Here is a 24,897-nt window from a genome sequence, read left to right as displayed (position 1 = left end):
ACCACACCAGAGCCGTCCCTAGGCCCTTAAGCTAATACATGTAGCCTGGCTCTAGAACCCATCTTCTTGGAAGAAGTGACATGCACTTCAAGTTTTAAGGTAATTGTGCCTCCTTGAGAACTATCACACCTGGGAACGTTTATTCAAATTGTGCTGCACTTAAATATGTCCACAATAAACTGCCCAGTGTCAGACTCTGGAAGTTTGAAGCAGCCCAGCTGAGTCACGTTGAGCTGAATTCCCTTCTCTCGTGGATTGCTACACTGCCCTCTGTAGCGCTTTCAGGGACCCTCGCACGTGGGGATGAAGAATGTGGGAAATCAGAAGGAATGGCTGGAAGAAGCAGTTTAAAATCCTCCTCATTGTGTCCACACTGCTGTGCCCACTGTATGAAAAAAAGGTCCCTATCTGGGAGGATGCAGCAGGGGACAGGCCTGTGGTGCTCCCCTGTGTCCAGGCACCTGAGCATCACCATGAACCTGGTCCTTGTAGAGCAAGTGAGAGCTGCTGGCTCTAGGCCTCACTATGTTCTGAGTTTCCTCCTTCCCAAATACTCTGGGCCACTCTTCGGCTCTGCTCTCTGCCTGAGGCTCTCCTGAGATGCTGGCCTGTCTGGCAGCCAGCTGTGTAGACCCTAACAGGGGGTGTTCTTGCAGGGACGCTGCCAGTTCCGTATACACTTTCTAGTCCAATGAGTGAAAACTGTAGCTAAGTACTTCCCCACGCTATCAGAGCCTCTAAGGATGAAGGGGCAGGACCCAGGGCACAAGGGAGACTCAATATCATGGGAGGGTATTTCTGAGTGTTGGCAAGGACTAAGGGGCAGTCACTCCAGCAGCTTCTGCAACAGGAGCCTTGGGTCAGGATCTAACTGTCTCCTCCGGGGACACAGGAGGCCATCCATCACCAAAGGGCATGGATGGAGCTGGAGCGATGTCTCAACAGTTGAGAACACATACTGACCTTGTAGAAGAGCCGAGTTTGCTGCCCAGAATCCATGCTGGGCAACTCACAATAACCTGTAACTCCCTCTCCTAGGGCTCTGACACCCTCTTCTGGCCTCACCTACACACATATAATTTAAAATAAATAAACTTTTTTTTTTTTTTTTTTTTTTTTTGGTTTTTCGAGACAGGGTTTCTCTGTATAGCTTTGCACCTTTCCTGGAACTCACTTGGTAGACCAGACTGGCCTCGAACTCACAGAGATCCTCCTGCCTCTGCCTCCCAAAAGAGTGCTGGGATTAAGGGCTTGCGCCACCACCGCCCGGCCACATTTTTATTTATTTATTTATACAAAAATCAGGGCTACCATGCAAGGGCTTTAGGGGCCAAGCCCACTACTCATGACCTCCATGAGACCACCACTCAGTTAATTCTTGCCCCATCAATTACTTAACTTTCTCACCTGGAAGGCGCAGTAAATGCTAAAAGGCAGGCATCTAAGTGCTTACATACCCCAGTAACTCTGAGAGGTAGAGGCAGGAGGGTCAGGAGTCCAAAGTCACATGTCAAGTTCAAGGCCAGCCTGGGCTACATGTGACCCTGTCTCCAAAATAAAAACAAAAAAAAAGGGAAAGGAAGAAAGGAAGGAAGGAAGGAAGGAAGGAAGGAAGGAAGGAAGGAAGGAAGGAAGGAAGGAAGGAAGGAAGGAAGGAAGAAAGAAAGAAAGAAAGAAAGAAAGAAAGAAAGAAAGAAAGAAAGAAAGAAAGAAAGAAAGATTGTTTCCTTGCACTGGCACACACTGGAGCCAGGAATGTCCTATTAAGGGTTCCCACAGCCAGCCACAGGGCAGCTGCCCGCAGCTGTAGAAGGTACCAGAATCAGACGGAGGCGGTAGCTGTAATGGGGGAATTTCTCTTCCCTCTTGCCTTTAGAAGACGAAACTTCATTTTTCTGTTATGACGGTTTCTTATACACTTTAGAAAATCAAAAAACAGCCAAAGAAAGAGGGCAACATGACCACTCTCCTGCCTGAGTTCTTACAGGCTCCCCCCACCCCACACACATCTTTTTTTTTTTTCCCCTGGAATAAACCATCTCCATAGATTCCCTGCCAGCTTTGGAGCAACATGCATTTTTCTCTATCAGATTTTGTCCTTCTGCACAGGAGAGGACAGGAACTCAGGGCCCTGGAACTCCATCTGACTCGCTCCTCATCCACCCCAGACCTGACCCGGACCCTGTGGAGAAACTCCCTGGCTTGGGGACAGGGACAGTATGAGGAATATAATGGTACAGAAAGCTCTGGGCTCTCACACATCACCAGGACCTTTAGCCTCTTCTTGCGGAATGCTGAATAAGTCCTGAGTGCCACAGACCTCAGTGTTCCTCCTGTACAAGGGGCAGTTTTATTTTGCCATGAAGCCTGGAGATTGCCAGCCCAGCCTCTTCTCTTGGCTGAGGTGACAATCACCTGGGCTCAGCTTCTCTTTTCCTTTACGCTCAGAAGCAGAGTCACAAAGTCTGTCCCATCGCCCTCTCCCCTTGCTGTGGAGACACAAGGAATCACAGGTGAGCCTTGTTGCTGGCCCTCCACCCTGCAGTTCTGGCCAATCCTCTTGTTTTGCTCCAACAATACTTCCACCAGGCTCCCTCCTCTCTGCACAATGCCGTTGGCACACGTACCCTACCTTCCCCCGGGACAGACTGACCAAAGCCTTGGGCAATATGGGCCCATCCTTGCTGGCCCTGGGGAGTAGACTAGTTTTCTGCAGGAGCCTCAATGATACATCAATGGACAAAGGATACGGAAAAGAGGTGGACAAAGGGACAAAAGCCAGCAATGAACACAAGGTCCTGGGTTCTTTTTCTTCCCCCCCGACAGGGTTTCTCTGTCTGTGTAATAGCCCTGGCCGTCCTGGAATTTTCTAGGTAGACCAGGCTGGCCTTGAACTCAAAAATCCACCTGCCTCGACTTCCTAAGTGCTGAGACTAAGGGCATGCACCATGGCTGCCTGTCCTCAGCTCCTGCATTTCTAAGGTGAAGGTGCTGGTGCACTCACCCCAAGAATTTGAGGCACACCATTCGTCCACAATGCACGTGCCTGGGGACCGTGGTTTCTGTCACATTCCCCCCAGCAGTGGGTACTTGTAAGGATTCTGTCCTTAATTACGTCATCAGTCTGCCAAGGCGTCCCAGCCTAAAAAGTGGGTGGACCCTCTGTGTGTCCCTCTCTTTCCTTTCCGCTCCTTCCATACATCTGCCCCCCCCCTCTCCCAATAAAGCTCTAAAAAGGTAACCATGGCTGTGATTCTTCCAATCAGCACTCTCCTCCGCCAGCATGGCCACCGTGGGCGGCGGCCAGCCTCAAGCAGCGCCCTGTTTAACCAACAGGTACAAGTCACCAGTCTGTGCTACAGTACTGTGGTGACCTGTGAGGCCCTAGTCAGCCCTCAGATGCCTGGTCGCTAGAATCCCCTGCATGGAAATGTGCCAGGTGGCCTTTGGAGTGCATTTTCCGCCCAAGGCTGGACCCAATCGCAGAGGCCTTTGGTCATTCTACCAGGCCATTCTACAAAACTGTAACCTCCTGTTCAGCTCCTATGACCTCTTCCAAGTTAGCCACACTCCAGCTCACACTCTGGGAGCACGCGGTACGACAGCGGACTGCCTTTAAATGGTTTCTGAACCCAGGCTATGACAAGTCAGGAAGCAGAGCTGTCTCTCCTACCTACTATGGAATGCTTTGAAAGCAGCAAAAAGAATACCATGGGCATGGCCACTATGCAGGCTCTTTCTACAGCACCTCTCCCTGCTCCTGTGACAGCTCCAGCTTGAGACTCAGTTTCCACACAGTGAAAGGAGAATTATCCTGTACCACTGCCCGGGACTCAAGAGATACGAGAGTGACACCACTCAAGAAAGACATGCACTGGGCCTGAGACATGGCTCTGCAGTTGAGAGCCCATGCTGTCCTTATAGAGACTAGCTGTTCCCAGCACCCACATCAAACAGCTCATAAGTACCTATAACTCAGCTCCCAGGAATCCAACACCCTTTTCTGGTCTCCTCACATACTTGCACTCACGTACACAGACATCCATGCATACAAATAATTAAAAAAAATAAGCCAGGTGTGGTGATGCATGCCTTTAGTCCTTTAATCCCAGCACCCAGGAGACAGAGGCAGGCAGATCTCGGAGTTTGAGACCAGCCTGGTCTACAGAGAGAGTTCTAGGACAGCCAGGGCTACACAGAGAAACCCTGTCTGGAAACAAACCAACAAAAAGACTTGGGGGCTGGTCACGGTCAGGCTCATCACAGAATATAGAATATATATAATAAAAGAGGCTGGAGAGTTGGCTCAAAGGGTAAGGACACTTGTTCTTTCAGAGGACCTGGGTTAGACTCCCAGCATCCACATAGCAGCTCACAAACATCTGTAACTCCAGTTCCAGGAGATCCAGTGTCCTCTTCCGACCTCCATGGGCACCAGGCACACACAAGCTGCACATACATACATGGAAAAAAAAAACACTCATACATATAAAATAAAGAAATCTGGGGCTAGAGAGATGGCTCTGGGGTTAAGAGTGCTGACTCTTCTTCCAGAGGATCTGAGTTCAATTCCCAGCACCCACAAGGCAGCTCACACCTGTCTATAACTCCAGTTTCAGGGGATCCCCACACCCATGGCAAAAACACAAATGCACATAAAAATAAAATAAAATATATTTTAAAAAAAAGAAATCTGAAAAAGCGGGGAAAACTTTCAAAAATAAATCTTAAAAAAATGAATAATAAAAACAAAGAAATATAGCTCTGATACAAAGCGCTTGCCTCACACAAACAGGCGTGAGTTCCACACCCAGTACTACAAGAGAAAGAAAGAGAAAGAAAGCCCAGGGATGGACATGATAGCCAGCCCACACCTGTAAATTCCAGAAAGAGGAAGTTGAGGCAGGAGGATTAGAATCTGTTTGAAGCCAACCTAGGCTACATAGTAATTTCCAGACCAGCCTGGCTACAGTGTATGACTGTATAAATAAATTAATTAGTAAGTAACAAATAAAACTCTAGTATGTTGGTCCTGTGGACACTAAAAATACGAGGTATATATTCAGGTTCACAGTACTTTGTGTTAATGGTAGATCCGTATCCCATTCAGAGTTCTGTGATGAGCCTGACCGTGACCAGGCTCATCACAGAAATCTTTTGTTTTTGGTTTTTCCAGATAGGGTTTCTCTGTGTAGCCTTGGCTGTCCTGGAATTCATTCTGTAGACCTGGCTGGCCTCAAACCCAGAGATCCACCTGCCTCTACCTCCCCAGTGCTAGGATTAAAGGCAAGCGTGAACACCACCTGGCTAAGCCCGGAAATCTTAATGCTGGTAACTTAGCGAGCAACCCACCAGCAGCAACCACAGGAACCCTTGGGGAACCTGACCAAAGCCGCAGCTCACCCGCAAACAGCACAAGAACCAATGGAAACATTGTAACAAGTTACTTGTCAACTTTTAACTACTTTTGGTAAGCTCACTGTCTTAGGCCTCTCCACCAAGTTTAATTGGCCCTCCCTGATTGGTCCTATTTTTCAGCCTATTCTCATGCCACACACTCAACCAATGGAACCCAGATAGTGACCTATAAGTTTGGGCTTCCTGAAGGATGCATAAGCATTCCACAGAAAGGAAGAGACAATTGTGTTTAAACCTCGGGCAGGGAGGTTGCTCCAGTCCTCCTCCAGATTCAACCTGAGGCTACTTCAGACTGAAAGACTGTATTATCTTGAAGGCCTTCGGTCACTCTTCTATTGCTGTGAAGAAACACCATGACCAAGCCAACTCTTATAAAAGAAAGTATTAAAGCGGGGCATGCTGGTGCACGCCTTTAATCCCAGCACTTGAGAGGCAGAGGCAGGAGGATCTCTGAGTTCAAGGCCAGCCTGTTCTACATAGCAAGTTCCAGGAAAGCCAGGGCTACACAGAGAAACCCTGCCTCAAACTCCTCCCACAAAAAAAAAGAAGAAAAAGAAAAGAAAAAAGAAAAGCATTTAATTGGAGATTTGCTTATAGTTTCAGAGGCTTAGTCCATTATCATCACCGCAGGGAGAATGGCGGCAGGCAGGCAGTCAAGGCACTGGAGAAATAGCTGAGAGTCTTACATCCTGATCCACAGGCAGCGGGAAGACAGGGAGCAGGACTGGGCCTGGCACAGGCTTTTGTCCCCTCGGTGACACACTGCTTTCAACAAGACCACACCTCCTAATCTTTCTCAAACAGTGCCACTCCCTGATGATCAAGCATTCAAATCTATAGCCTAAGTGGGCCATTCTCATTCAAAACACCACAGCCTCTGAGACTCCAGCTGTCGGTTGCCAAGAAGAGGCAGTTTCCAGCTTCCAGGTGTCAAGACTACCCATCACCTCAAAGACCTGCTCTTCTGGTCATCTTCCAAAGCTGTAACACCTCTCAGAGCTAGTTCTCGGTGGTTGGCATCCTGAGGCCTCTGAGAGCTTTGAGCTGTATCCTCTCAGAGCTGTCTCCACTTGGCTGGCATCCCACTGAGAATAAAACCTGATTCATTTAAGCCCCGTGTTGTTTTATTATCGTCTGCCCACTGTATTCTTTGAGGAGGGTGGGACTAGGTCCTAGTTTGGAGACAGGAGACAACTCTACAGACCTCCTCACCGGGTTGTGGTCAGGAACACCTTCTAGATCTTTTACCCATGCCGGTCATGTTGTGTCCTTTCCGGAAATGGCCCTCACTTGCTGTCCTTGCCATCACATTCAGTAAATGTTTAAGGAATACTTACTGAATGCCTTCCACCCGGGAGGCCCAGTGCCAGCCCCTCCCATCATCTGCAGCTCTCCCTGTCCTCCCGTTCCTTGTGGCCATCTCCAGTCAGTTGCCAGAATACCCCAACCACCAGGAACTACCCACAATACAGGCAAGCTCGGAGATCGGCCCAGACCAGAATCAGCCTCCAGAAGAGGCAAAAAAATGTCCAGAAATAGTGTGGTGAAGGAAGGTGATTGGAAACTGAGGCCAAGAACAAGCAAGAGGGCCAGAGACATCGTGAGGCAGCCTGGACTTCATGGGGCCAAGCAGTGGTTCTTGGGAGTCCACGGACCCTGCAATCTTCAGCATAACATTTTTAAAGCTGCATGAACCAGGAAGGTAGCTTGATGGTAGGGCACTTGCCTAGCAAGCCCAGGGCCCTGATTTCTATCCCTAGAAACAGAAATCTTACATAGGGCCAGGCCAGCTAGATAGCTCAGTAGGTAAAGGCACCTGCCACTGAGTCTGGTGACCTGAGTTCAGTGCCCAGAATTTACATAGCAGCAGGTGAGAGCTGACCCCAAACTGTCCTCTGTCACACACACACACACACACACACACACACACACACACACACACACAGAGAGAGAGAGAGAGAGAGAGAGAGAGAGAGAGAGAGACAGACAGACAGACAGACAGACAGACATACATCAAACTTTTATTTTGCTTGCTTTTGAGAGAGGCTCTTACTATGCAACCTTGGCTAGCCTGAAACTTGCTATGTAGACCAGGTTAGCCTGGAGCTCACTGAGATCCCCCTGTCTCTGCCTTCCGAGTGCTGGAATTAAACACCCTCACCACCATGCCACATCACTACATTCTTTTGTGGGTTCCCAGCTCTGTCATTGAGGGGCTCTACCAAACAGCCAGGTAGAGCCTGGTTAGTATGTATCCCACCCTGGCAGGGGAGGCCAGAGATAGACATGGGACCAGCTATAAGAGAAGCATGCACCAAAGGGAGACTAGCCTGGAGGCTCTGCAGCTCACTGCATTGGGAAAGGTTCGTGCAGGCCCTTGGGAACCCACAGAGAGAGAAGGGACAGGTCTGAAAGATCAGGAGGACTCAGACAGAGAGTTGGACAAACGGTCCCTACAAACGGAGTGCAAGCCCAATCCTACGACTTCCTGGCTGTGCGCCTCCCTTCCAGGCATCCCATACTGGCCCACGGGAAGAACGCTGCTCATGGCTGCGCCCAGGCGTTTTGCCCGCTGTCACGGTGAACACACACAGAAAGCATCTGGCCCTTAGGCAGAGGGGAAGTATCCCAGGAACAGGAGCAAGTCATTCATCGGGAGGTGTGGCTGCGAGGACACCTAGGTGGCCACTCATCCTGGGGGTCTCTGCCAGCCAGATACCCTGAGTCCACAATGCCCATTTAGACCCCTCAGTTCCAGGCTGTCGCTTCTGGAAAGTTCCAAGCTGGGAGGGGACAGGACAGCACACAGGCTGTCCAGGCCTTCTTTCTCCTCACAGAGGACTCCACTTCAGTGGGAGCCAAACTTTTATGACATATAACCTCTAAGTTCATAAAACAGCGGAGTAATTACGTATGTGAATGGTCTCCATTGCTTCAATTTTATGTTTCTAGAAAAAATGAAAACAAGTAAGCCAACAGAGGCATTTCCACTTGAGGCAACATAAGCAAAATTGCTTTAGGATCCTACAGGAAAGTTTACAAACTTTCTAGATATGAGAAAGGCGGAGGGGCCCCAGGTCTGCCTCATGCTAGACCACAGGAGAGGTCATGGACAAGTAAACCCTGCCCTTGTCTCCTTCTGAGAGGTGGGGACAGAAACTCCTCTGAAACAGGGTCCCTGTGACCATCTCTCTGTATTTTTGTTGTTGTTGTTTGTTGTTTTTGTTTTTCGAGACAGGGTTTCTCTGTGCAGTTTTTTTGGTGCCTGGATCTCACTCTGTAGACCAGGCTGGCCTTGAACTCACAGAGATCTGCTTGGCTCTGCCTCCTGAGTGCTGGGATTAAAGTGTGCGCCACCACTGCCTGGCTATCTCTCTGTATTGTGAAGCTGCCCTTGGGGGCAGTGTGTGTGTCTGTGTGTGTGTCTGTGTGTGTCTGTGTGTCTGTGTGTGTGTATGTGTGTCTGTGTGTGTGTGTGTCAGGTTTCTTCATCAGGGATGCAGAAGGGAGAGAAAAGGTCAGAACACCGAACACTTGGCTGGGAATCATTTGTTTATGTATCCATTTGTGCATTCACATTTACCACATTTGCCAAAGGCTCCTCAGTATAGCCATTGTTCACTGACTATTTGAAAACACATAACAACGAACATCCCAGGGCTGGAGAGATGGCTCAGTGGTTAGGAGCACTGGCTGCTCTTCCAGAGACCCAAGTTTAGTTCCCAGCACCCACATCAGGCAGCTCACAAATGCCTGTAACTCCAGCTTCAGGGGCTCTGACACCTTCTTCTGGCCTCCTTGGACACCTGCACACACAGGCACCCATTCACACAGATACAGACACATACACAGAAGTAACACTGAAAAGAATCCATACACAGACAGGAGCACACAGACATGCCACGGCAGGAGGCATCTGCTCCGTGGCTCTACAGAAAGAGCCAGGACTCACGTGGGTTTCCCTGACACTGTGAGGTCCAAGCTATGAGAACAAGGATGAACTAAGAGTTGTACCTCAAATGTCCCCCTCTGCAGGGGGACTTTTGTGGTACTCCTGGTATGGGTTACTGTTAAGTACACCGTATATACCTATTCACATTTCCACAGCCAGGGGCTGAGCCATGCAAGTATGAAGACCAGTTCAATCCCTAGTATCCATACTTTAAAAAAAAAAAAAAAAAAGAAAGAAAGAAAGGCAACACACAGTGCCTGCACACTGCCTATAATCCTAGTACTGGAGAGGCAGGGATGGCGGATCCCTGGGGCTCACTGGCCAGCCAAGCCAAGTCTGTAGCTCAGAGTTCAAGGAGAGACTTCATCTCAAAAAAATAAATAAATAAATAAGGTGGCTGGGGTTGGACTAATGGTTCAGCAGTTAAGAGCACTGACTGCAGTTTGGTTCCCAGAAGTCACATGACAGCTCACAACCATCTGTAACTCCAGTTCCAGGAGATCCAGTGCCTTCTTCTGGCCTCCGGGAGCACCAGGCACACACGTGGCGCACAGATATACATGTAGGCAGAACACCCAGTCACATAAAATAAAATTTTTAAAAGTTAAAATGAAGTGGGGTTGTTGAGGAAGACACACAATGTCAACCTCTTGTCTTTACATGTAGGCATATATGCTTGCACACCACCATGACTATACTTATACAAATTTCCACGGGAAGGCGTGCACATCCGTGGAGCTGTGTGGACACAGATGTCAGCAGCACAGAGGGCGTTGGTCTGACCTGAGGTTAAAAGCTGGCATTGTGGAAGGGGCATACGAGGAAGCTGCTGATGGGCAGGAAGGGGGTGCTGGGGGATGAAAACTGAGCTGTCTGGAGCTCATCTCCAAGGCTCTTAGGCTAGAGTATGGGGGTTCAGATGGACCCGTCTGTAAAACAAAACCAAACCAAAAAAAGAGTATGGCCAGGCCAAGATGGAAGAGAACCCTCGTGAGCAAAGGTAGACCAGAAGAGAGATGTGCCAGCGTGGGGGTGTCTCCAGAAAGGGTTCCTAATCTCCTGGTCCTGCCCCTACTTCCCATTGCAGATCAGGTCCTGTAGGGTGGACTTCTGCCCCTAGCCCAGAGGCCTGCCCAATCCCTTCCGGTAAAGCTATCACCTCTGGCTCTGCCCGGCAGCTCCCAGATTCATCTCATCAACAGCTCCTGAGTCCTTTTCTCTTTCATCAACCATCATTATTAGGCACCTCCTGAATGTCTGTCTAGGTGTCGAAGGTGGTGTGTACCGCCTCCCATTAAGAGCTCCTGTTACCCAGGGCTGGGATGATTTGCACCAACACTCATCACCGGAGGTTTTATTTTACCAGACAGCCAGAGATGTCAGCATGCCCATCTCCCCTGCCTGAGTTTATGACACAGAACGGCAAGCTCCTGACCATAGGAACATTCACAACCCATGGAACAGACTGCACAGCTTCCAAGGCTCACTCTAAGAGGGCGCAGTGAATGCCCCGCAGAAATCATACTAAGCTGCTCAAATGGTAACATAGGCATTGTCCCCATTTTAGAGACAGGGAAGCTGAGGTTGTCGATACAGTCACAAAATAAGAAGTGGCAGAGCTGCTGGATCAAGAGTCTGCTTTAAGTAGTTATGCCTGGGTTCCAGGCAGCCAGCACAGGGCAGGGACTGATGGGACCTACTGCCCAGTTAGATATTAATCTAAGAAGGTCTGTCTCTTCCCAATCTTGACACCTCAGCTGAACGAACCGTGTTCCTTGGCCTGGATATCTGAAGAAACTTCTAGAAGGAAGCCAGGATCTCCATGTGGAGAGTTAAGACTTGGCTTCAGGAAGAGGGAAAGGATCATACAGTATGGGGAACAAAAATCATTTGCACTCAAGGAACAGCGTGGTACACCTCAAGTCTCTTGCTGGGAGAGGACATACATTGTGGTGGGGACCAGAGGGGCCAGAAGACTATCTGCAGACCATCCTCCTGTCAGCCATTCCTGGCCACTCACCTCCCAGAATCCCAGAAGAAATTCCTGCGCAGTTCCCCAGCTCTCCCTTCCACTGGTCCTCCCATGATCCTCAGCACAGCCTGCCCTCCCCATGAAACTGGCCTCACAGCCAGCTGGCATCAGATGGCCTCATTTTACAGGTAATAATACCAACGCAGCAGCCAGCAATTTCCCAACACGGTTCAGGTGCCAGGCATCCTCCGTGCCTCATCATTTTCAATCCTCTCCAAAATCCTGGGGGGTGGGATTCTCCCCACTCGACGGAGGTGGAAACTGAGGCTCAGAACACCGACTTCCTGGAGTGAGACAACTACTACAGCAGCCGGGCTAACGGATGGGCAATGAGGAGTCCTGACCACAGGACCCACAGACAGATTCTCCAAGGAGGCAGCTGAGGCAGTTTGCTCCCCGCTGTCCTCAGGAGTTAGTACCAGCTTCCTGGTGTGACCTTCCACCTCTTCTCCATCTGGCCCTCCTGTCCTGAAACCGTGGCTTCCCTCTCCAGCCCCTCCTACTCCCCAGCTCATTTCTCATGGTGGTCCAGTGCCCCACGACCCTGCACCCCATCTCTCATCACACCAGGGGTTCACACCTCTAGGCCCCTGCTCTTGCCATTTCTTCAGTCCTGGGAACTCTTCCAGCTTCCTGTCATCTAGTCCAGTAGGTTCTTTCTCCCTAGGGCAGAGAGCCCCTCTTTCCAACTTTCCCAGGACCCCTGCCTATCTCCTTAGCACTGGGCAGCACTAACCCTCGAGTTGCCAGCTCCTGGAGGGAGAGAGCATTTTCTTGCTCTCTCTACCATCTTCACGCTTGGCTCAGTGCCTGGACCTTTAATAACTGTGTCCCTCCAGGTGACAGGCCAATCCCCTATGAAGTCATATCTGGACCCATGTCCCAGGGATGCTAGGGGGCCATAGAAGAATCCCAGTAGGGAAATGTTCCTGCCTTCATCCCCCTTCTAGGGTGTTCTGTAGGGCAGGGAGCATCATCAGATCTCAGGCCATCCGAGCAGACTGGGGCACAGCACCTCTGCTTCCTGCGCCCCAGCTCAGGCACCCCCCTACACACACACACACACACACACACACACACACACACCAAGCAAGCTCCCCTCCCCACCCCCGGTTCCAGAACTATTTGCAGATATTTATAGCGCCCTCCCCCAGCCAGGAGCTCTCCTCCGCCCTGGACAGTGCAGTGCAAAGAGAGGGAGCCCCCCCACTCCCCAGTAAAAGACGGGGAGGGGGCCCCTCTCACCGTTCGCTTTTGCCTGCTCCCCGCTAAGGCAGCTGTAGTTACAGCTCCAGCCACAGCCCCCGCACCCGCCCAGCACCCCGACCGACCGCGCCTGGGCCTCGGCCAGCCACCGCAGCAGCCGGGGTCGGGGGTGGGGAAGGCAAGAGCTGAGGCCTCGCGCCCCCCAGCCCCAAGCCGCGCAGGAGGTGGAGGGGAAAGGGCGCCGCACAAAGCACGGCTGGAGCCCCGCGCCTTGGGACGCCCCCACCCCACCCCCAGTCCAGTCAGAGGAGGGGGTCGCCGCGCCAGGCTCTGCCCTGCGGCCAGGGAGAGCTGCAGAGAGCAGGCGGGTGGGGGCGGGGGGCGCCGGCTAAGCAGCCCCCCACATCTCGCCCCTCCTTGGCTCCAGGCCCCCGGTCTCGGAGCTGCGGGACCCTCGCGGGGGGCGGTGGTAGGGACCCGGAGGCGAGGCCTGGGGTGCGGGGAATGCAGGGCTGCGGCGCGGGTCCCTGGCTCCAGGGTCAACTCACCCATCGCCCGCTGGGTCTTAGCAGCGGCGGCAGCAGCAGCGGCGGCGGCGGCTCCGCGGCCCCCGGGGCCCCCGGCGGGGAGATGCTGGCGTCCGCCGCAGCCTCTCCTCGCCCCATCCCGGGCTCCGGCGGCGGCGGCTGCGGCGGGCGCCCGGCATCGCAGGCAGCACGGCTCCGGCCCGGCCCGATCCCCGCCCCCCACCCCACTTCCACCCCGTCCCGCGGGCCCCGCGCGGCCGCTTGACTGCACCCTGGGGCGGCGGCGGGGGCGCGGCGGCGAGGCCGAGCGCTGCGCTGGAGGTGTCCGCTCCCGCCGGCCCCCGCCCCGCCCCCGCGTGGCCGCGTCCCCTCCCCCTCCAGCCGGGCTCGGCGCGCTCCGGGCCGGGGGCGCCTGGACCGCGGGCTCCCGCCGCCTCCCCGCGCCTCGCGTGTGTGCAGCGATCGGATGCGCGAGTGTGCGCGTGCCCTGCCTGTGACCGTGCGTGCGCCGGCCCACGACCCTGGCGTCCTGTGCGGGTGTGTGTGTGTGTGTGTGTGTGTGTGTGTGTGTGCTGTGTAAGGTGGGGCTGGCCAGAGTCCGTGTCCGGCTCTTCGTGTGCGTGGACCTGTGTGTCTGTGTTCTGCAGCGTGTGCGCAATGGACGTGTAGAAAGATCCGTGCTGTGGTGTGATTGTGAGCACATTGTGGCTGGGGGCACAGGCCTCCTGTGGTGTGCACATGGTCCCAACCACTGTGACTAAGTGTATGTAGGGCTGTGGCCCCGTGCAGAGGCCTGGTGGTGGGCAAGTGTACAAGACACAGGGTCGCCGCAGTGTCCTGGCTGGTTTGGGTCTTCCTCTGGCCTCTCTGTACATGGGCCTCCATCCTTCTGTCCTTGCTTCATTAATGGGTGTGCACAAAGCCACCCATGATACCCTCTCCAGGTGAGACCCAGAGGGTCACAGTGAAGGTAGTGGCAATGTGTTGAATCTGGAATTCACCCCCAGTCTTGGAGGCTTTTACACCTCTTCCCTGCCTTTCCCAGGATGTTCATGATTGGCAATCTCGAGCACTCGTGTCACCCGAGGTAGAAGACTCTTATCTACTTACTTATTCAGGTTTTTCAAGACAGGGTTTCTCTGTGTAGTCCTAACTGTCCTGGACTTTCCCCTATAGATCAAGTTAGCCTTGAACTCAGATGTCTACCTGCCTCTGCTGCCCACCCCACAAGTGCTGGGACAAAATGCATGGTTTACCACACCTGGCTTATGGTAAACTCTTCCCAAGACAAGACCTGCTCCCCAAGACTAGGTGCTCTACAAGTCTGGAATAACAATGTACCTTTTTTTTTTTTTTTTTTTTTTTACTACTTATTTAAAGTTAGTTTATTTTGACAGCTCTTACTGTGTAGCCAAAGTTGGCCTCTAATTTGTGATCATCCTGCCTCAGTCTCCCAAGTTGCTAAATTTGTAGGATCATGCCACCAAACTGACTTACGACGTCTTGTCTTTTTCTTTCTTTCTTTTTTTCTTATGTCTTTGCATTTTTAACAATTATGTTATATGTGGGTGTTTTGCCTGCATGTATATGCACTACCTGCATGTAGTGCCCACTGGATTCCTTAGAACTGTAGTTACAGACCATTGTGAGTGGCCATGTGGGTTCTGAGTTCAAATCCCGGTCCTCTGGAAGAATAGTGTTCTTAACTGCTGAGCCATCTCAGTATAGCCTCTAATTAGTTGTCTTACAACTTTTTAAAAGATTTATTTATTTTATATGAGTGTAATGTCTGCATATATGACTGGTGCCCATGGAGTTCCGAAGAGGTTGTAAGATAACCTGGTACTGAAGTTATACGTGGTTGTAAGCTGTCATTCGGGGGTGGGAACTGAACCTGAGTGGGTCCTCTACAAGAGCAACAAGTGCTCTTAACTGCTAAGTCATCTCTTCACCCTCAACTTTCTTCTTCTTATCATGTAAAGTGATTTTTTTTTTCAAGACCAAGTTTTCTCAGTGTAGCCTAGGCTGTCCTGGAACTCACTCTGTAAACCAGGCTGGCCTTGAACTCACAGAGATCCACCTGCTTCTGCCTCCCAAGTGCTGGGATTAAAGGCGTGTACCACCACTGCCCAGCTGTGATTTTATTTTTCAAGAATCCGAGACAAATCATGCTACGAGGGCAAACTCATTTCCAAATGGGAAGGAGGACCCTTTTTGTCTTATGGTGATAAAACAGTCTTTAAAATTTTTTTGTTATGGCAAAGGCAACACAGAGAAACTTTATCTCAAAAAACAAACAAACAAAACAAAACAAAACCTGGTATGTGCACACTGGCTCAAGAGACCATGTTTATTATGCCTTGTCTTCACGCACAGGTCAGAGGGCACCTTTTGGGAGTTGGTGCTTCCCTTCCACAGTGGGATCTGGACATCAAACTCAGGTTGTCAGGTTTTCATGACAAGTGCCCACTGGCTGAGCGACCCTCAAATGTTCCCCAGGTTTTTGTCATTTTGTTTTTCTGAGATAAGGTCTCTTGTATCCCTGGCTGGTCTGGAAGTTAGTGTATATCCAAGGGTGAACTGGAACTCCTGCTCCTCTGGATCGCTGTGATGAACAAATATTCGGCCAGATGTGGTTTTCTGTGGTCTAGAGATCCAAGTCAGAGCTTCACACATGGCAGACAAGTGTTCTACCCAGAGTTACATCCCTAGTTCCAAGTCCCTTCATTTCTGGATGACTTTAATGGAATAGACTATTGCAGCTACAGTGTAAACCGGAAAATTATCAAAAAGTTGTTTCCAGATGATTGTTTTCATTGAACAGGAAGCCCACCATGGCTCCCACCTCTAGGGTCCCTGAAAGTATCAACTTTATGATACAATGTTTTCTTTTAGGGGTGGAGTCCTCTCAGAGGTCAGAAAAGGACATTGGGTCCCTGGAACTAGAGTTAGGCATGGTTGTAGGCTACCATGTGGGTAATAGGAACCAAACTCAGGTCTTCTGCAAGAGTAACAAATGTTCCTAACTGCTAAGCCATCTCTCCAATCCCACTTCTTTTATTTTTAAATATTTATTTTTATTTATGTTTATGTGTTTGTGCATGCTGTGTGTGTATATGCATCTGCCCTCAGGACCAGAAGAGGGCGTCAGACCCTCGGAACTGGAATTACTGGCAGTTAGGAGCTGCCAGAAATGGGTACCGGGAATTGAACTCAGATCTTCTGGAAGAGCAGCAACTGCTCTTTAACCACTAGCCCTTGTGACTCTTGGTATGAAGCATTTTGCTGTGACCTAAAACCCAGTACACCACCCCTACAGCTTGACACCCTCTGGATTATCTATTTTTGTTTTTTGAGACAGGGTCTGTCTGTGTAGCCCTGGCTGTCCTGGAACTCTCTCTGTAGACCAGGCTGGCCTCAAATTCAGAGTGTGGCCTGCCTCTGCCTCCCCAGTGCTGGGAATAAAGGCTTGTGCCACCACTGCTTGGCTGGAATATCTACTTGTCTGTCTGTCTACTTATCTATTTATTGTGGTATGGTAGATGGTACCCAGGGCCTCCCATATGCCAGGAAGTCACCCTACCACTGAACTATATTCCACACACAACTCCCATGGCCTTTGATTTCAATACAATGCAAAACACTCACATTTGCCTGTCCAGAGCCTTCCGCGTCAGCTCCCAGAATGCAGTGAGAAGTATGCTCTCCTCCCAGCACCACCCCAGGCCGTTATATGGATGACAAGAATGAGATAGCTCTGCCTTGCCCTGCCCAGAGCTGGCCACTTCTGGAAGCTTCTGGGAACCTGCTGTTTGCTCTTTGTCCCCCACCACCACCCTGGAGTCTTTGTTTTCCTGCCTTTTCCAGATTCCCAAGCTTCTTGGGAGGCCTCTGGGAGGGAGGGGGAGCTGCCTTGGTGAGGGTCATACCAAAGTCCACCTCCGTTTCCCAGTGTTTCTCTCACAGTCTGTTGGAACAGTGGGTGAGTACGGATTTTCCCAGACCTTCAGAGACAGCAAGTGACTGCCGGGGCCACATTCAACCAGGCCCTGGTAAAGCCCGGGACAGCACACGCCCCTCCCCCTCTCAGCCTAGGCCCAGTGGGAGGAGGAGCCCACGTCCTCTCCCCTCGGAGCTGGCAGGGAAAAGAGAGTCAGCCTCTGGCTCCCCTTCCCCAGTCACCTTTCCGTTCCTTCCCTCTGGCAAGGGACGCCCACTCGGCAGCTGGAGGCAGGGAATATGGGCTTTATTAAAGCTTGGGTTCTAGTCCTGCCCCACTGTGCACCCTTGGCCTACACACACGAGTTTCTTCCTGTGCAGAGTAGGATGTTTACATCCATCATCCCACTGACATCAGCAGCATCTGGCTCCCCCCTCCAGTCACTTCCTGTGTGTAGGCAGGGAGGGGCTTGGTAGGTGGTCCTCCTCCCTGCCCCCTCCTCTGGGGACTGGCTGGTAGGTTTGGAGGCTGTGGGAGCTGGAGTTAGGAGACGCCCAGATACAAGATTAGCCTGCCCCCAGCATGTTACGCGGTGTCACCTTACAGCGTGGGCCGCCTTTTTGTTTCTGGGGCTGATTTGGCTCTGGGAACAATTGCAGGGTCTGTTAGCCCAGCATTGGCTCTTCCTGCTGGGCAGCTGCCTTGGCCTCCCTGGGTCACCTCACCTGGCCTCCGGGTCTCCAGGTGAGGGTTTCCTACTCATTCTTCTCCAGGCCAGTTATGCCGCCCTCTCTCTGAAGGCCCCAAAGGCTTTCTGGCTTCCAGAGAGCTAGCCTATGTTTCATTTAGAAAGTTCTCACCTGGGTGACCTTGAATAAGTCTCCTCCCTGCAAGCCTCAGTTTCCACTCTGGTCAAGCCAGGGCAATGGATAAACAGGGATCCATTATTGCAAGGTATGCAGGAATATTCCAGAATTCTCAGAAGCATGTGTGCTTGTAAGCATATGTGAGCATGTGCATGAGCATGTGGGTGTGACTTAGGCCTGTGATGTACACACACACACACACACACACACACACACACACACACGTAAGCAAATGTGGTGTGTGTGTGTGTGTGTGTGTGTGTGTGTGTGTGTGTGTGTGTGTGTGGAAATGGGCATGCTCAGTGTATGTGTTCCTGGGGAAGGGCTCAAGAGTATTGTCAACTTCTTAGGAGTCAGGAACCAGATTTAGGAATCCTAGGCTCTGCAGCATGTCAGGAACCATCCTAGGCCCAGCCTCCCTCTGGCTCCTAGGGCGCCTATTCAGCCTCTGCTCATACACCGGGTTTCCATCATTCTGCCAAGCATAGCCTCCCGGGGCCCCTGGTCTGCCCTTCTCCTTCTTATCTCCCTCTGCCTCCTCCCCTCCCACTTCTCCTCCCCATCCATGGACTTTTCACCTGCAAGCGTAGCAGATAATTCACTGCTCACTGCCCTGGCCTCGCTCATCTCCCGCTGGGAGGGCAGGGAGCTTTGCTGACTTTGCTTGTGCCCAGCACAGCCTGGCACATACACAGCAGGAGCTCCACAAACACTGCCAAATGGCCAGGAGCCCCAGGCACCCTCCCTGGCTTCTGTTGTCTATTTTTTGAGGCAACAGAAGGGTCTGCAGGGAGCTAGAAGCAGGTAAGAACACAGACGAAAGTGTCAGCCTCTTGGTGAAGGAGGCCTCTGTACTGGAAAGCACGCACACACACACACACACACTCCCGCCCTGGGGGCCAAGGTTGCTATGTGCTGACAGCATGTTACCTAGGATGACAGTATCCTTCTTACCCTGCAAAACTCGGGCCCCTGCTCTATCTCCAATCGCAACCAGGGTACCCTATCCCTGTGCCCTCCTGGGCAGCCCAAGAGCCCCATTAGGAGACAAGCAAGGCAAGAAGAGACTGGCGAGGTGTCTGAGCAGCAGAGCCGGGCCCCCAGCCCAGGTCCCAGATCCAGAGTCAGGGCTCCAGTCACCAGGTCAGCTCCAGAGAGAACCCTATAGCCTAGCCTTGGACTCCAGGCTACCAGGCAACAGAATGAGTGTACCTCTTGTCAACGGGAAAACCTGGGCCCCTGACAGCAGAAAAGCAAGGGATGCTGGGCAGCAGCTTAGCCTGGCCTCGGAGGTCAGGGCAGATGTGGAAACATAGTATTGGAAGCGAACAGCATCCGGGCCGAGGACTATCCTAAGCAAAGGCAGGAGGTCACAATCCATGGTCTGGAGATGGGGGGGGGGGGGGGCGTGAGGAAAGGAAACTCGGGTTGAGGACCAATGGAGCTCTGAGAAAGCCCCAGATGCTAGAGTGTCTTCGGGAAATTGCTGAGCAGTGTGACATCTCTTACCGGCCCCTGAGGATGACTTTATCAGAAGGAGGCCAGGTGACTGTGGGGAGTGGACTGAGTCACACCAGTGTCCCCAACACCCTTGAAGAGAAGCAGGCACACCCGCTGCTGTGTGCATACCTCTGCAGACACCCAGAGACCAAGCCCCGACCTGTCCCAGGCTGCACCCACTGGGTATCTCCTTGATAGTGCCACACACTCATTATGTCTCGTAGTCACACAGCCTTGTATACACAAATACCACCTGTGCACACCCAGGACAAGCCCCAGAGTCCACAAACCCTTGCTGGGCACTCCCCAAAAACCCATACCACAGCATTCCACAGGGGCACCACAGGGAAGGAAATGCTGGGAACCAAGCCTGAGGCCCTGGCAGGGGTGGCATAGAGTTACCTAGAATTCTTCTTCTGCCTCTGGTCCCTCTTGTATGCACAGCAGTGCCGCCTTCAGGGCAGGGGCCCCATGACTCAGAGTCGGGACACAGGCCCAGGGTGCTGACCAGGGGCCCAGCCACCTGCTCTCAGCCTCAGCAGCTGGGCTGGCTAGTGACGTTCAATGTCTATCCATTTGATCACTATGCTGAACTTCACCCAGAATCCTGGTGTCTCCAGCGGGATGACTGGGCTGGGTCTGAAGGCAGCCTCAGAAATATTCACTCTGCCTTTGCTTATCTGAGCCTAAAAACTAGGGATGGGCTCAGAGGTGGCTTGCGTGGCTCCAACACTTCGACGGCCCATTTGATGAGCAGAAATAGAATATGGCCAGGTGCTGCTTTAGTCCTGGTCAAGGGTCCAGGCTGTGTATCTGGAGCCAGGATAGAAGGTAGAGCTAGAGCCGGGCGGTGGTGGCGCACGCCTTTAATCCCAGCACTTGGGAGGCAGAGGCAGGTGGATCTCTGTGAGTTCGAGGCCAGCCTGGGCTACCAAGTGAGCTCCAGGAAAGGCGCAAAGCTACGCAGAGAAACCTTGTCTTGAAAAACCAAAAAAAAAAAAAAAAAAAAAAAAAAAGAAGGTAGAGCTAGAAAAGCAGCAGAATTCATCCATGAAATCCAAGATTGGCTACAAAAAGGCCACGGGACCTACTGTCTACTTGGATTGACCTGTAACACACACACACAGTCTGGCTGTAGACTGACCTCACACCTGTGAACCTGGTGAGGACCTTGGGGTCACCTCCGTGGGTCCCAGCCTATGTAGCTTTGCTTGCCACATCTTTCTTGCCACAAGACAGCTCTAGTTACCACAATGGGTGTGAAGCAGTTCACTGAAATTTCTAGAACCAGTTACCTGGGGCTGGTCAAAGCAGGTCTGTTTTTACCCTTGGTAGTTTGGCAAAGTCCTTCCCTTCTCTCCGAGGTTCTCCAGCACCCTCTGATAAAGTTTCTAGACCTTTCCACCCCAGCCACTCTGCCAATGTAGTCTGATGGCGCCGACACACAATTGGCCTGTCCCTGGTTAACACAGCCCTGCTGGGCATTTCTGGATAGCCACCTGCCGCTGTGGCGGCGTATGGCTTGGCACCTGGAGAGGCTTAAAGGCTCCCAAACAATTCCGCTTTTGCTCTGTTTTGTTTTGAGACAGGGTTTTTGTATTGCTCAGGCTGGCGTGGAACCCGATATGAAGTCCAGGATGACCTTGGAGTTTCAATTCTCCTGGGATTACAGGCATGAACTGTCATGCCCAGCAACAATTGTGGTTTTTTTTTTTTTTAAAAAAAAAAACAACCAAACCTCAGCTAGAGGTTGAGGTGTAGTTCACCAGAAGAGTGCCTGGTAGGTGTGTACAGGTCCTAGGTCTCTTTCCCTTCACCAAACCCAGCTGTGCATGCCTGTAATCCCAACACTCTGAAGGCAGAGGCAAAATCTCAGATCCAGGCCAACCTCGGCTGCACAGTGAGAAAACATGTCTCCCAACAATAAACAGGAGGGGTGGTGCAACGCCATAAAGTCCGCGTTTGGGAGGTGGAGGCAGGAGGATCAGGAGTTCAAGGTCATCTTTAGCTACACAGGGATTTTGGGGCCAGCCTGGGATATATGCAAATTTATCTCAAATGAACAAACAAGAAATCAAAATAAGTAACTGTGTCATCTCGGTCACATCGTGGTCTGGAGCTGAGTGGAGAAATGAATTGAGGGTGGGTAAGACAGCCTGCAGATAAAGGAGTATGTCAGTGTCTTAGAGTTTCTACTGCCATGAAGGGACACCATGGCCATGTAACACAAATTGCTAAACCGTCTTATTAATAAAAAACCCGGAGCCAGGTATTGGGGTAAAGTTGAAAGATCAGAGAAACAAAATGAGCCACAGCTAACTTCACCTTGCCAATTCCTCAGCCTCTACTGTTTCCACAAATCCTCAGACTTTAAGCCTCTGAGTCTTCACCCCTCAGTTGAACTGCTGCTAAAAGCTTCTAGTTCCTGGTCTTCATATGCCTTTCTGCTTCCTGCCATCACTTCCTGGAATTAAAGATGTATGTCCTTCCCAAGCAAAGACATGAGATCTCAAGTGCTGGGATTAAAAGTGTCTGCCACCATGCCCAGCTCTGTTCCCAGTGTGGCCTTGAACTCACAGAGATCCAGGTGGATCTCTGTTCTGGATCTCTGCCTCCTGAGTGATAAGATTTAAGATGTGTGTGCCACTACTCTATGTCTAATCTAGTGGCTGGCTCTGTCCTCTGATCCCCAGATAAGTTCTATTTGTTAGAGTACAAATAAAATATCACCACATGACCACGGCAACTCTTACAAAGGAAAACATTTCATTGGGACTGGGTTACAGATTCAGAGGTTTAGTCCGTTACCATCATGCAGGCAGACATGGTGCTGGAGAAGGAGCTGAGAGTTATACATCTTGATCTGCACTGGGCGTAGCTTGAGCATAGGAGACCTCAAAGCGCACCCTCACAGTGACACATTCCAACAAGGTCATACCTACTCCAACAAAGCCATACATCCTAACAGTGCCACTCCTGGGGGGGGGGCATTTTCTTTCAAACCACCACAGTCACCAAGATTGAAGACCTGAGTTCAATCCCTGAGACCCACATGGAGAAAGGAGAAAACTATCACACACACCCATTGCCATCTGATCTCACACGTGTCAAGATTGGTGTGGCTACTTATTTTTCTAAAGTTTTAATGATATGTACATCTTTGTATGAGTATGTGCAAGTGGGTATGGGTGTTCAAGGCCAGGTGGTTGGGAGCCATCTGAAGTAAGTTCTGGGAACCAAACCCAGGTCCTCTGAAAGAACAGTACTGCTCCCTAACCGCTGAGCCATCTCTCTAGCCCCTAATACACTTTACATTTTTATGTGTGTGGATGTTCTGCTTGCATGTATGGACGTGCACTCACACAGCGCCCACAGAGGCCAGAAGAAGTCACCAGATGTCCTGGAGCTGGGGTCACAGCTGACCGTGAGCTGCCATTTGAGTGGTGGGAACCAAACCTGGGTCCTCTGCAAGAGCAGCAAGTGCTCCCCGGGCCCCCGCCCCCCCCCCCAAAGACTTCTTTTAATTCCATTTTATTAACTGTGTTTGAGTGTGTGTAGGTCAGAAGGCAATTTACAGAACTCAGTTCTCTCCTTCAGCCATGTGGTTCTCAGGGATCAAACAGAGTCACTGACCTTGGCAGCAGGTGCATTTACCTGCTGGGCCATCTCACTAACCTGAGAAATGTTACCAACAGGAGCAGGCCTGGCCTCATTCCTCACTGGGGCCCTTCTTCAAAGGCGACAGCAAGCAGGGTCGCTGGGATCACGGAGGAGGATGAAGCTTGAAGGGGTCCAGAGCCTTGGATTCGCCAGGGCCTGGCCGGCTTAACTTGCCTGCCCCACCCAGCCAGGCACTGCCTGCTCTCATATCTGCCCCCTGGAAGCTGTCAGCCGCAGTGGGAAAGAGTCTGCCCAGCGAGCTGCCCATCGGTTCCTCCTGTGGCCACACCTCCCACAGCACCTCTCACAGTTCCTCCCAGAACTTGGGCTAGCTGTGACTTGATTTGATCACTAGTAAGGAAATGAGAATGACCAGAACATTCCCAGGTCTGTGCCTCCAGCCCTCAGGGGACTTTTTCTCCAGGGAGAAATGGAGGCAGGTGGTCACTCTGCCACTGGGGAGAGATCACAGAGAGAGCATCCTGGCACCCACCGGGCAGACAGCTGAGGGTATTGAGGTGCCAGGGTGCTGAGCTGAGCTCAGGCTGGCCCAGGGTTGAGCTCTGGAGACAGGAGCCGTTTCTATTAGCCACTTGCTGTTCCATGGAGGGGAGGCAACAGTCCTACGCTACCAGTTGATGGTCCCTTCCTACCACGCTCTACTAGACATGACTGATACCGGCTACTTTCCCTTCCACTGACTGAGGATGATGCAGGTGCAGAGGGAAAAAGTCATTCTCCCTTGTCCCCAACCCACCGTCATCGAAGACACCAGGCTCTGCCGGGCGGTGGTGGCGCACGCCTTTAATCCCAGTACTTGGGAGGCAGAGCCAGGCAGATCTCTGTGAGTTCGAGGCCAGCCTGGGCTACAGAGCAAGATCCAGGACAGGCACCAAAACTACACAGAGAAACCCTGTCTCGAAAAACCAAAGAGAGAGAGAGAGAGAGAGAGAGAGAGAGAGAGAGAGAGAGAGCAGGCTCCTAGTTTGAGTGGTTTGAGTTTAAAAACATTTCTCCAGGGCTAGGCATGGTAGAATCCACCTGTGATCCCAGCACTTTGGAGGCTGAGGCAGGAGGATCAACAAGTGTTGTAAGCTAGCCTGGGCTACACAGTGTGATACTGTCTCAAAAGAAAAAACAAAAAACATCAAAACAAAAATCTGGACATTGGTGGCAGGGGGCAGTGGTATGGAATCACAGCACTGGAAAGAGAAAGATCAGGAGTTTAAGACCAGCCTAGGCTACATAATGAATTCAAGGCCAACATGGACTACTTGAGATGGGGGAGGGAGGAGACAAAGACAAACACCCCACAAGGTGGCGCACACTTTTATTTCCAGCACTCAGGAAGCAGAGGCAGGCCCATCTCTGTGAGGTTGAGGCCAGCCTGGTCTACTACACACGAAGTTCCAGGCCAACCAATGAGAAACAATAAAGCCAGGCCTGGGGGTTTCATAGTTCGAGTCCCAGCTCTTGGGAGGTGCGAGGCAGGACTTACGCAACATATTGAGACTCTGTTTCAAGAAAACAAACAACACCTTTCCCTAGGAGTAAACCGGGTTTAGCCTGAGTTGCAACAAGGGCTACAGATGCAGGGACAGGATGCTACTGTGTGTCAAGTCTGAACATAAACAGAGATGTCGTTTGAGAACCTTCCAAGGCTCTCCTCTCCTGAGACTGCCCCCATCCCTGATGCCGCCTACCCACCTAGAGAACCAGTCCTAGAAGGCGACTATTAAGAGCTCAGCTCAGCAGGGAGGGATGACACCTTCCCTAGACACCAAGAGCCTAGAGAC

At 51.6% G+C, this 24,897-nt stretch overlaps 1 protein-coding gene across 3 annotated transcripts in view; it reads right to left on the bottom strand.

Moving 5' to 3' along the window:
* Positions 1–23,337, bottom strand: part of Mgat3 (beta-1,4-mannosyl-glycoprotein 4-beta-N-acetylglucosaminyltransferase) — a 51,820-nt gene extending 28,483 nt beyond the window's left edge. Inside the window, exon 1 of one of the 3 annotated variants that reach the window (XM_076556357.1) lies at positions 23,117–23,337. In XM_076556357.1, the coding sequence (XP_076412472.1) occupies positions 23,117–23,154 (38 nt within the window). In that variant the 5' untranslated portion in view covers positions 23,155–23,337. Of the gene's footprint in view, positions 1–13,156; positions 13,285–16,783; positions 16,923–23,116 lie in introns of those variants that run through there. The other 2 variants (XM_076556358.1, XM_076556359.1) reach the window with 2 other exon arrangements.
* Between the last annotated feature and the right edge of the window lie 1,560 nt (positions 23,338–24,897).

The sequence above is a fragment of the Peromyscus maniculatus genome, chromosome 20 (assembly GCF_049852395.1).
Source record: "Peromyscus maniculatus bairdii isolate BWxNUB_F1_BW_parent chromosome 20, HU_Pman_BW_mat_3.1, whole genome shotgun sequence".
Lineage (NCBI taxonomy): Eukaryota > Metazoa > Chordata > Mammalia > Rodentia > Cricetidae > Peromyscus > Peromyscus maniculatus.
Note: the sequence above shows the minus strand (reverse complement) of the source record. Positions and strands in the feature narration are given on the sequence as shown.